Raw genomic sequence first — 12957 nt, 5'->3', positions numbered from 1 at the left:
AATAGGGCAGGCTAGGCAACACAGCGGCCGAGCTGTGGGCGAGGCCGCGCAGCAGCCAAGCTGCATATGGGAGCTGCAGGGCCGGCAAAGACGCTAGGTGGACACAGGCCCTTAGGCCTTCTAGTTTCAGAGGATACCAGTCTCTTCACTCTGGCTTTAAAAGTGAGCTCACTACAGCCTCTGAAAGACACCGGCATTCTCAAAGAGTAGAAGAACGTTTTTTCATACACGCATCACTCACACCCACTCAAAAACGGCCCCGCGACCCACTTTTGGATCCCGACCCACCAGTTGAGAACCCCTGGCCTAGAGTGCATGACACGTAAATAAATACATCAAAAAAATCAAAATCATCTTCTCTGTGCTGTGATTGGCTGGTCTAGGTCACATTGGCTCCTCCAAAGAGTCAACTTCTCCTCAGCTTTACAGTAGCTTGTGAAAAAGATGAATACAGTGAATAGTAACATCTCTCTCGCTCTACTTCTTTTTCTCTTAGTCTCTATAGCCTCTCATTCGTTCTGTCTCTTTCTCTTCATGTCTGTCTCGCTCTCACTCTTAGTCTGCTTTTATCGAGTGTGTGTGTGTGTGTGTTTCTAGTAGTGTGGTAGCGAGAATTAAGACCAGTGAGGCAGCAGCAGTTAAGCCAGTCAGACAGAGGACATGAACACACACACACACACATGCAAGCAAGGACGCAGGCACACTCACACATGCTCACACGGACGCACCCACACACAAACGCCGGAAATCGTTTTCAAATTCAATTTCATAGCTCTTCATGCGAGTTTATGCTTCCCTCTCATTGGTTTAGTGATATTTACCAATGTTTACAACATATCTACTGTATCTATCTATCAGTATATATCTTATATCTATGTATCCATCCATCCATCCATCCATCCATCCTCTGGATGCCTTGCTCAAAGGTAGCCATCTCGATAACGTGATCTCAGTTTTGCTCTACGTATCAGTCTGGTCTTCCAGCCAGGAGTACTTGTCTTGACAGACAACTCCTTCAGCCTCATCAATCATCAATCAGCATCGCCAAATCTGAATCCAGTCGGAAGAACGGTGAAAATGTCTTCCCCGCCTAGAAACTCAGCCTGTGCATCCTCTTGTTCTTGTTTACGGTAATTGATTTTATTGAGTCCACAATAACTGCACTTATGGCTGTGTTTAATCGACTAACAACGTTACCGCTCGTTGCTTCAGGAAACGCCATTACTGGTTCCTGTTTGGCCAGTTTATTTTATTTTTTATTAAATAAAAATAGAATAAATAATGATAAAAATGGTTATATCAGGCGCGCTCAAAGGCACCTTGAGGTTGTCGAGGTGGGACACAAAAAAGAAGACAAAAGACAAGACTGATATTTAGGGAACAGAGGAACTGACAAACATGTAAAAGCTCTCCCAGTTCTCTGGACAGTTAGACAGGAGGAGGAGGAGGAGGACGACGACAACTCCATCGCCAGGACAAAGTGTTGTCAGTGTAGTTTACAGAACGACCCTCCGGGTTATAGCAGGTGAAGGTGAATAGCCTATTGCAAGTAGGCTACAATGTACAAGTTTTCTCATTTAATTTACCATAACCTCTCCTTGCGATGTGATAAAACTTTCTCAGTGAATTATAGTTGATTGCCTCACTGAATAATCTGCTGGTTACCCAATTTTAGCAGCAGAATTTGATGTCCTGGCGTGGCACGTCCGTGCGTAATGACGTTTCTGCGTTGCGCAGCGCGGAGATTATGGTGCGCTCAAGCGCAGCGAGTATTTTAGCGCCTAAGAGGTGCTTTTCAAAGCTCTTAGCGCAAAGTAATTGCGCACTGGCTAATGCCAATGCTAATGCCATCTATCCCCACATTTTTGCGCTAAATGCCTGCTTTGGCATGTTGCACGCCTATGTCCAGTAGGCCTACAATTATAACAGCGCTTGTGCAGGCCCCCAATTTGTATTGCGCACAGCGTTAAACACTAAATTACCGCTTTTGCGAAGATAGGGCTATGTTAAATGTGAAATATTCACATATCTAATCTAAAAAAGCTATGCATTTTCTTTCAGAAATCTCCATCTTACATTTCTTTGGATTCTAAAACAGACAATGCCGACATGTTAATCTGCCGAGTGGGCTGGTCTCTACTGTATTTTTTAACAGACTTCATTCACTGTACAGACAACAGGCTGCAAGGCTGTCTCCATGGTAACAAGACTGACATTATGGGATGCGTTGGGGTCAATAACTTCTTGAGCCTTGTGTTTTGTGTGTGCGTGCGTGCGTGTGTGTGTGTGTGTGTGTGTGTGTGTGTGTGTGTGTGTGTGTGTAAAGACAAGGGTCAAAACAAGCTTGTTATCTAATAAATAAACGGTCGGGTTGTTGATCTTGCTCTGTTTGGAGTGTCTGCCCACACACACACAGCGGTATTGGAGAGGCTGTTGTAGCGAGTCGTACATGAGCAGCCAAGCAGAAAATAGGCACTCAACACTCTGTTTACTGAGAGGAATGAACTGACTACAGGGAGAGGGGAGGGGAGGAGAGAGCGATAGAGGGGAGGGGAGGAGAGAGAAGAGATGAGAGGAGAGGGAAGGACAGAGAGAGGAGATGAGAGGGGAGGAGAGGAGAGAGAGGGGAGGAGAGGAGGGAGAGGAATGGAGAGAGGGGAGGAGAGGAGAGGAGAGAGAGAGGAGGGGAGGAGAGGAGAGAGAGGGGAGGAGATGAGAGAGGAAAGGAGAGAGAGGGGAGGAGAGGAGAGGAAAGGAGAGAGAGGGGAGGAGAGGATAGAGAGGGGAGGAAATGAGAAGAGGGGAGAGGAGGAGAGGAGACATGCACCGCATGTCACATATAGCCTGAAAGCCTGGAATAAGCCTTGCGGCCTTAGTAGCTACAATATGTGCCCATGAGCCCTTTGTCTCCTAATCTGCCTGTGCAGCTAACGTCTCCTCAGCAGATATTGAGGAGCAATTGATTGATTGATTTTATTCTGGATAAAGAACAACAAAATGCAAGGGATATACTGTACATGTAAAAGTGTAAACACTTATTTCCAACATGGTCCGTCGTCTTATAAGAACAGGACATACAGTAACACATAACATCATACAAAACAAAATAGAACAGAACAGTCAGGGATAACCCTAACCCTAAAGGTCCTTACACACCGAACACGTTTTTTTCGTGCGATTAATTCGCACGTCAATAATATTTTCCGAACCTATATCAGTCAATGCAACCGTGCATACCAACGGCGAAGTTTCGCCCAGCGTTATTGCGGTGTTTATTTTTTCGAACCACGGTCGATTTTTCAAAAATTCGCTTCCGACGTGTACACATCTGTGGCTGTGATTGACAGGTGGGTCAAAACTCGCATCGCAATTTCGTGCCGTATATTTGCATCTCTCTTGATGTGTAAGGACCTTTAGAGGGGACACGGTGGTGCAGTGGTAGCGCTGTCGCCTCACAGCTAGAAGGTCCTGGGTTCGATTCCCACCTGGGACGCTGTGAGCGCTGAAGGAGTGCATGCCCGTCCGCATGTCATCGAGTGCCCACCACCCGGGTGGGGTCGTCAAAAGGGCCTTTCTGTGTGGAGTTTGCATGTTCTCCCCGTGCCCCCTGGGGGTTTCCTTCATATAGGAAGCCCTCACCAAAACATGCAATATCCTGGTTGCTGAAGTGGTGCCTCCTCTGGTCATTCGGGGCGCCTGTTCGGAGGGAGGGAAACTCGTTGGAACAGCGTGATCCTCCCACGTGCTATGTCCTACCAGTGAAGCTTCCCCTGTCAGGTGAAAAGAAGCGGCTGGCTACTGCCCATGTCTCGGAGGAAGCATGGAGCCAGTTTCGGATTTGGGATTTTGTTCCCCCCCTCCCCCGCATAGAGGAATGCACTTCTCCCAACTTTGCTTTTCAGATTGGGTAGTTTCAAGTTTCAAGTTAGCCCTTGTGCTCAGGCTATGAGTGTCCCGAAAAGACTGAAAGTGCTTCGTAAAATAATTAGGACAAAGTTTATGGAGTATTTTATAGACCATGATAAGTTTGAACTGTTTAACTCTATTTTCAATGGGGAGCCAATTCAACGCTTTAACTCATTGAGTGCCAGCCACTTTTGGAGAACGGACGCTCCCAGTGCCAGAGTTTCAGAGCGATTTCAGTGATTTCTCGAGGCCCACAGAATATTGTGTGATATTACTATGTAAACACCGAACACGCACAAAGAACGATGAGACTCTCTTCTATCATCTGCAAAAAAAAGTTTATTGATCCCACTTTCCGTTGTTTAGTTATGAGCCGGAGAAGATAGGCTGTTTTGAGCAAAAAGACACTTTTCAAATTAGAAGATGAGTTATTCCGCCTTTTGTGAAATGCAGCATTTCAAGCACATTCACTGAGTCTGAAGATAATATTTTCTGATGTAGTGACGTGGTGTAGTTGTGTGGTGCCTGCGTGCCCCACCCCCCTCTCCCCCCCTCAGCTGCAAACTCCTCCCCACACTAACACACAGCCTCACGCACCCAGTCTATTTTCGGAGCTCTCCGTTTTTTTGCGCCGGCTCCCAGCGCGACACGGAAATGCCAAACCGGACTGCAGGGAAAGGTTTGGCCCTTCAGCGTCGGGTGCTGCCTTTCTGGCGGCTAATCGTGTGAAAAAACTATGCAGACAGACAGAGGCAGAGGGGCTCAGTTGTGTGCGCGGATTGACTGCTGTTCGCAGCCAACATCAGCTGCAGTCAGAGCCATCTCTATGGCTCTGGCTGCAGCACGAGCGGTTTCTCTTTGATCACGGGGGTTTTTCCTGCTGTTTTCCGGACCTTTCTGTAATCTGGAGAGCACTGTCGCCACCTAATGGGTCGGTAAAATAGGTTATACACATTCAACATGCCCCAAAATTTTACAGGAGATGGATCTGGCTTTGATCCACGTCCCACCGTCAAAAAACGCAATTGACGACAATCGTCGTCATTGGCACTCTACGTCACTAAAGCAATTGACGACGATTGTCGTCATTGGCACTCAATGAGTTAAAATGGGATCGGCCAATGTGCGTTCTTGGACCAAGGCCAAGGATGACCCTCATTAGCTTGTTTTGGGTTTTGGAGCCTGTCTTTTGATCTTTTTGTTATACCACTATACCAGGATATACAGGTAGTGACAGTGGATTAAAGACGTAGCTGAAGTCCTCATGGTTTCAAGATTCAAGATTTGTATTCTTGTGCTGTAGACTCAGTTACAACATAGTGCAAAATAACAGGGCATATAGGTGCAGGAAAACAAGAGAAACAACAAGCAATAACAGTAAGCAATAAAAACAAGCCAGACACAGTGACATTCACTGCACATAGGTGCAAATAGCATAGACAAAATGTAAACATAATTAAACATTCTGTTTGCACAGGTGCAAATAACATAGACATAATTACACATACGTAATGGTAGCAGCTGCAGTACCGCTACTACATGATTGTTGGGAGTTTATTTGTGTATGTTAAGGAGTCTCGTGGCCTGCGGGAAGAAACCTTCCCTCAAGTGATTTGTGCATGCTTTTGGGACCCTGTATCTCCTCCCTGAGGGTAACAGGGAGTTGTTGTGGGGGTGGTTTGTGTCTTTGATGATCTTCAGGGACCTCCTGAGGCACCGCTGGTTGTACAGTTCCTGCAGTTCTGGCAGCTCACATCCTGTTACGTGCTGGGCCGCGCACCTCACTCTTCTTAGCGCCCTGCGGTCCATGGTGGTGCAGTTCCCGTACCAGGTGGTGAAGCAGCCAGTCAGCAGGCTTTCAATGGTGCCTCTGTAGAAGTCCCTGAGGATTTTTGGCCTTAGCCCAAATTTCTTCAGGCGCCTGAGTCCGTGTAGTCGCTGTTGGGCCTTTTGGACAACAGTGGCGGTGTGGCTGGCCCATGTCAGGTCCTGGTGGATGTTGACTCCCAGGTACTTGAAGCTGTCCACCCTTTCCACCACTGTGCCATTGATGGTGATTGGGGTGTGTGCGCCCCCCTTCCCTCCTCCTCCTGTAGTCTACAATGATCTCCTTGGTCTTGGAGACGTTTAGAGAGAGGTGGTTGTCCTGGCCTGGTCTTCTTGTCCAGGAACTTAGATATTCTTGACAAATACTTTGTTCTTGAATGAATTCTCCCAATAACAGAGAGGGCCATAGCTTCATTCATCATACAATGGTCCAATTGACTTCTCAGATACATTACACAACACTTTTCTTGGAACTTGGAACTTCTAGCAATAACATTAGATGGATGACACCGCATAGACAGACTGTTACAGATAACGTCTCCTCAGCAGATGTTGAGGAGCAATAACATTAGATGGACGACACCGCAGAGACAGACTTTTACGGACAGTTATGTTACAGACTGCACCGGTGGTTCCTGGGCAGATACTAAATGTGATAGAGAGCCAAAGTCACTGCCTACAGTACTTCCTGCTTCAGCTACACACCAGCCTAAAAAAAATATGAGTGGTGGTGAACGGCAAAAGAAAATTATTTTTTAATCCTGTTTGAATTGTGCCATGAAGTACGCATGCGATTTCCCTCCTTAATTTAAAAGAGAATGTGCCCTATCTTGGTACAGGTGCTATCCGCTTTTTGCACTTTGTGCACCTGTTTGTGCCTGCCTTATACTATCGTCTCTGCAGGATGATAGCAGTCCGCCACGCGCAAGTGTCCAGGTGTTATGCCGAGTTTTGCACCCCCGCCGCCAAATGCATCCCCACCTCACGGGAGCATATTGTAATGATTTATACAGAAACTTACCTGTTTAAAAATGATATAATTGTTTGGGTAGACGCAGGGCCGCTGGAAGTCATTTTAAGCAGGGGGTGCTGGGAGGAAGGGACTCTCGGTGGGGCCCGCTAGGGCCCCGCCGAAAAAAATTTTGACTTTTTTTTTAAACATTTTTTTGCCATATTTAGAGGAATATCTCATTTTAAATTAACATTAGGATACTATTGTGATGTAATTATTCAGTATTTTCTCCTTTTCTCACTCATTCAGAGCAAAGAGGGAGATATATAGCATGATGATAATGCTCTATATCTCCCTATTTGCTCTGAATACACCAGTTAACATGACACAGACTTAACATGACAGAAATATTATCAGCAAACTTAATGACTAGACTAATTATTCTGATCTGAATGGCATATATTAAGAAACATTGACTCCTCTCTTTGCTGTATAGTGGGAGGTGCATTTTTGAGTAGGCTATTAAAATAGCATGTCAAGTTCACATTTCTTTATTGCCAGATTAAACAATTCGTATTGGTTGTTGGTTGGTTCAACACAACATGTGCGTGCATGCGCGCTTCTTCTTCTTCTCTATAGCCTACAAGCATGTAACTTCCTTGATTGTTATTGTTGATAATTCTATTTAAATAGGCTACATTTTCATTTCCCGAAACATTCTTAAACAAGAAAGGAGCATAGTGCACTGCAAAATATTTTTAATTACATTTGTAAAAAAAAAAAAAAAAAAAAAAAAAATTTTTTTTTGGGGGGGGGGGGGGGGAAATCTAGGGGGTGCTGCAGCACCTGCAGCACCCCTACTTCCCGCGGGCCTGGGTAGACGTGACCTACATGTTTTTAAGTTAAAACAGCCCCAAAATATGGTGGGGATGCAATACTCGCGGGGGAGCGCAACTCATCACAACAGATTGGAGACGTGCCAAGTCATTTATGCATGGCGCAAACGGGATTTGGGCGGTGTTAACCACCAGAACTATTCACAGGTGTGGCCTGGCAATGCCTGGGTGTTACATCAATCAAACCAATCAGATTCCCGTCTTGCAGTCCCTGTAATAGGCCTACAGTTTGCGTGAGGCATATACTGTAATTTCCCCATGCGTAATTTGGATGTATTGTCTGTATATATTATCCCTATCTCATAACGACACCATCACATCATATACCTGTTAAAACCAGAAGCGTCATGCCCATTGTAACAGATTTTTGAGAGGATTTTTTTTTATATATAAACATAGGCTATAATATTATAGGCTGTGTATGGTAGTTGAAACATAGTTTCAAGTTGACGTCTATTTATGTTTGTAGTTAAAACAAAAACATAAATACTGTATAGGCTACATACAGTACAACACAAAAGGCTGTTATTTACCCTTTGTCGCCACCTGGTGACTAAATATATATGTAACTAAAACCATTAAAATTGACAACCGGTTCGCAACTTTTTTTTCCATGTATCTACTGGTCTTTGGCACAAAAAAGGTTGGGAACCCCTGCTCTAGAGGACACTAGATGAGACTAATGGAAGAGAAAAGATTTCTACCTTCTGAAAAGGCAATACCAGCCAAAATAAACATTGTGTTACATTGCTTTGAAATGTGTGGTCTCCCTTTTTTGTCAAGTCCATTGAGCCTGGGCAGTGGCAATGTACTTAGTCTGGTGATTATGGATCTTTCCAGGAGGCTGAGTAGTTTGGAAAATAGCCTTATGGTTACACCTGCTCATGTAACCGAGGTGAATCAGCGTGGATTCCTCGTGAGTCCAGTGTGGTAGCGAGTGGATTGGTTAAACTCACTCCCCAGTATAAAGGCATGTTAATCAGATCTGCCAAGGGAGCTAGCTCTCTTGGTGGAGTGGTTAGTGTCTTTGACTCCCAAGCCGAAGGTCGGCGGTTCGTATCCACCCCTGGGCAAGCCCTACACATGGGTTGCTGCAAGTAGCACCTACACAACGCCGTTACACTCAGTCTGTTAATTTAAAATGAGATATTCCTCTAAATCTGGCTTCCAACCCCCCAAATTTTTCATAGGGCGGCGCCAGAGTTCACTCCCTCAGATTGTTGGCTTGCATGACACCCCTGGTTAAAACATCTGTGATTTGATGCAATTCGGGTTATTTTGTTGATGGGCGGGACAATAAAAACGTGTTTGCAGCAGGGAAACGGCGGAGACAAAAGAAAAGATGGGAGGATTTACAGTGGACTCTATTTAAACTGAGAGCTGCCGTGCCGAGGACAGAGAGAGATGGAGCTTGTCGAAAGATCGTTTGGTGCCCCAACGACCCTCCGGGTTATGGGATAGGTGAAGGTGCATTGCAAGTACCTTGCAATGCACCTTCATCACCTACAACTCAACCTCTCCAAAACTGAACTCCTTATCATCCCAGCCAACCTCTCCATTCAACATCAAATCAACATCAAATTTGGATCAACAGAACTTGCTCCTGTACAGTCCGCCCGCAACCTGGGGGTCATGCTCGATGACCAATTATCCCACAAAGTTAACTTAACTTAACTTAACCTGGGGGTCATGATGCTCGATGACCAATTATCCCACAAAGTGCAGGTAGCCTCAATTGCCTGATCATGCAGATACACCTTGTACAATAAAAAAAAATATCTGACCCTATCTGTCCGAGCACACAGAGCTCTGGTTCTATCACGCATTCATTACTGTAACTCTCTACTGAAAGGAAGGGAAATAGTTGAGTTTTAACGTTGATTGTACGTTTGTATGTCTGATATTTATCAATGACACCGTACACTGGTCACGATGGCACTTTAAGTCTTGATTGTTATATTCTACGTACACTGTACTTTTTGTTCTGATGCCACATTTATACTATTTTGATACTTCTATACTTTATTATGCTATTATGTATTTATCGTATTTCCTGACTTTTTATTGCCTGTACTGTTTTTACCACTGTTGTATGTCGCTTTGGAGAAAAGCGTCTGCCAAATTAAATAAAGTAAAGTAAAGTAAAGTAAAGTAACTAGGCTACAATGTCCAAGTTTCTTCAATTCATTTGCCATTAACTCATTGAGTGCCAGCCACTTTTGGAGAACGGACGCTCCCAGTGCCAGAGTTTCAGAGCTTTTTTCAGTGATTTCTCGAGGCCCACAGAATATTGTGTGATATTACTATGTAAACAATGAACACGCAAAAAGAACGATGAGACTCTTTTCTATCATCAGCAAAAACAGGTTTATTGATATCATTTTCCGTTCTTTAGTTATCAGCCGGAGAAGATAGCTTGATTTAACAAAAAAGAGCCTTTTTTTTCTAGAAGCTGAGATAATGGCCCTTTTGTGAAATTAAACATTTCAAACACATCACTGACTCTGGCTTGCGTTTGCCAACCCTGTCCTGCTGCCTGGGTCTGTCTGGGTGTTGTGTGTGTGCTGCTCTGCGTGCCCCCCCCCCCCCCCCTCTCAACTGCACACTCCTCCTTATGGGAGGTGGCTCTCTGCTGAGTTTGCTCTGCACTGTGAAGGGTGCGCGTCGCGACATCCAGCTTTTTTACAGCTTCCGCGTGTGTTTGTCACCGGCTCCTATGCTTCCAGTTGAGAATAAAAACAACTCCACGGCTGATCATGCGAATAGGCTGTTGCAGCGGACATGGAGGAGCTCAATTGTGGGAGCAGATTGGCTGCTGCTGCTGCAGGCACATCTAACGTTAAAACGCTTCATGCATATCGATGCATACGGATGCGATGCGATTTCCGTTTGCCCAACGACTTATTCTCTGTTTTTCTCTGCCTTTCTGTTAACCTGGAGAGCACTGTCGCCACCTAAGGGTTCTGTAAAATAGGTTATAGACCTCCAATAGCTATAATAGTTGTACAGGAGATGCGGAAGGCTTTGATCGACGTCCCACCGTCAAAAAACGCATTGGACGTCGAAAGACGTCCGTGGCACTCTACGTCACTATTTAATTGGACGTCGAAAGACGTCCATGGCACTCAATGAGTTAACCCCTCTTTGCAATGTGATAAAGGTTTCTTTATCACATTCTTGCGAGTTGATTGCCTCACTCAAAATTCTGCTGGTTACCCAATTTTAGCAGCAGAATTTGATGTCCTGGCATGGCACGTCATGCCATTGTGGTGCGCTCAAGCGCAGGGGGGTATTTTTGCGCTTAATAGGTGCTTTTCAAAGCTCTTAGCGCAAAGTCAATACGCGCATGCTGACGATAGGAGAATGCCATCTGTCCCCACATTTTGCGCCGAAACGCCTGGTTTGGCATGTGGCACACCTACGCCATGCATGTCGAGTACAATTGTAACAGGCATTAGGGCTGTGAATCTTCACTGGCCTCACGATTCGATTCGATTACGATTCAGAGGGCTACGATTCGATTCGATAATGATTATCGATGCATCTCGATGCATCTTAAATCGATGCATCACTTTTTTTCCCGAATACATGATTTTTTTTCTCACCTTCTTTTTTCTCACTGTGTGGCTACTTTTAAAATAAGTGTATTTAGAATTGCATTGTATTATGATCCATAATTAAAATAAACAACTGCATGTACTTCCATTATATTTTATTTGATTATATATATATATATATATTTTTATAATCGATTTTTGACATTTGTGAATCGATGCAGAATCGTGCAGGTCCGCATCGCGATGCATCTTATAATCGATTATTTTTGACACCCCTAACAGGCATGCGCTTGTGCACGTCCCCAATTTGCATTGCATGCAGCGTTAAACGAGTGTGTGTGTGTGTGTGTGTGTGTGCGTCTGTCTCACCTGAGTCGGCGCTGTACATGTAGACAAAGCGTGTCCAGTAGAAATGTTGTAGCAGGGCCATGAGGGGCTCCTGCAGCTGGGGGCGGAGCTGCAGCACAAACTGATTACTGGTGGAGACCGGGAAGGAAGGCGTGACCAAGCACACATGAAGAGAGCCGCAGAACGACAGTAGCATGTTCACCGTGCGCACGTCATACACACCCATGATGGCGTACACGCCTTTAGCGAACTGGGAGCAGACTGGGGAAAGTGAGAGAGACAGCGAGACAGAGACAGTGAGAGACAGAAAGAGAGAGCGAGAGGGAAAGAGAGAAGAGACAGTGACAGAGAGGGAGGGAGAGAGTGAAACCCCTTTATTTTCAAAATCACAAACACGACTTTAACAGTGCATCAAAACAACACATGACCATCTAGGATACTGTACGTCCAAAACATACCTCTCGTCATCTATAGACAGTTTTCACGGAATTGTGTTGCTAGGGAACAGTTTGAAACCTAGCTTATTTCCTGTCAGCTATTGTATTAGCAAACACTGCAACAGGAAGTAAGCTATAGGGGCAATTTAGAGTGTTTATGTTATGCACTTCCTGGTTCCCTCATCGCAAAGTCAATGGGATTTCTGTATGGGATTTTATGTATTTTTGAGGCGTATAAAAAATCACATTTACGCTTCAAAAATCATAAAAGTGGTCCTCACTTGTGAAGATAACTGGGTCTGAGGACTTATTCCTGCATGGAGCACAGAACATGTTTATAGCACAGAACATGTTTACAGCACAGAACATTTATCAATATGTGCCTAGAATCCCTACCAACACTGACTAAATTATCCAGTGACTGTCTACATCAGGGCTATTCAAATGGCCCTATTTTATAAAAAATTTTAATTAAATAAAAAAAAAGCCCTATCAGTAATCAGGCTTTCCAATGATATAAAATACAATGCCAATTGGTATTATTAAAGGGGAGAAATAATCTAAAATAACGTTTCCAAACTTTCTTTGAGGAGTTTATATATCGGTGATCGGTGATCGGTTGGGCAGATATTTCCCATAGGCGATCGGTGATCGGTGGCAAAAAACGTGATCGGTGAACCCCTAGCCCCACCCCCCATCCTCACTCGGACAAACACAGGGCATGCTGACTAGAATAAATGGCAGCCGTCACTGTCAAAGTTATATTCCAAGAGGCTCTAAACAACTTTTTGAGGCCTGATATCATCTAGAAGCCATCAGAAAGTACTTCACTATGCCATGGAGGGCTATGTACAACATTTAAAGCTATCGATAAAAATAAATGCGATGTATGTGCATGGAAACGGCTTTAGCGAATCTTTAACCAAACATACTTTTTTTTTCTTTTTCTTTTTCTTTCCCCCAATTTTTTTATCCCATTTTATCCCCCATTAGTGCTCACTTCATTTCTCAATCCTGGTTGCTACTCCATCCTC

At 44.6% G+C, this 12957-nt stretch overlaps 1 protein-coding gene across 2 annotated transcripts in view; it reads right to left on the bottom strand.

The window, feature by feature from the left end:
* LOC310786937 (glutamate receptor 1-like) overlaps positions 1-12957 on the bottom strand; it is a gene marked incomplete at its 3' end in the record, with an annotated part of 287668 nt that overhangs the window by 158530 nt on the left and 116181 nt on the right. For both annotated transcript variants that reach the window (XM_083648279.1, XM_083648280.1), the window contains one exon: positions 11508-11747. In XM_083648279.1, coding sequence (XP_083504405.1) covers positions 11508-11747 — 240 coding nt within the window. The remainder of the gene's footprint in view (positions 1-11507; positions 11748-12957) is intronic.

The sequence above is a fragment of the Poromitra crassiceps genome, assembly GCF_964638095.1.
Source record: "Poromitra crassiceps genome assembly, chromosome: 1".
In the NCBI taxonomy this organism is placed as follows: Eukaryota; Metazoa; Chordata; class Actinopteri; order Beryciformes; family Melamphaidae; genus Poromitra; species Poromitra crassiceps.
This window is presented reverse-complemented; position numbering and strand designations above follow the sequence as displayed.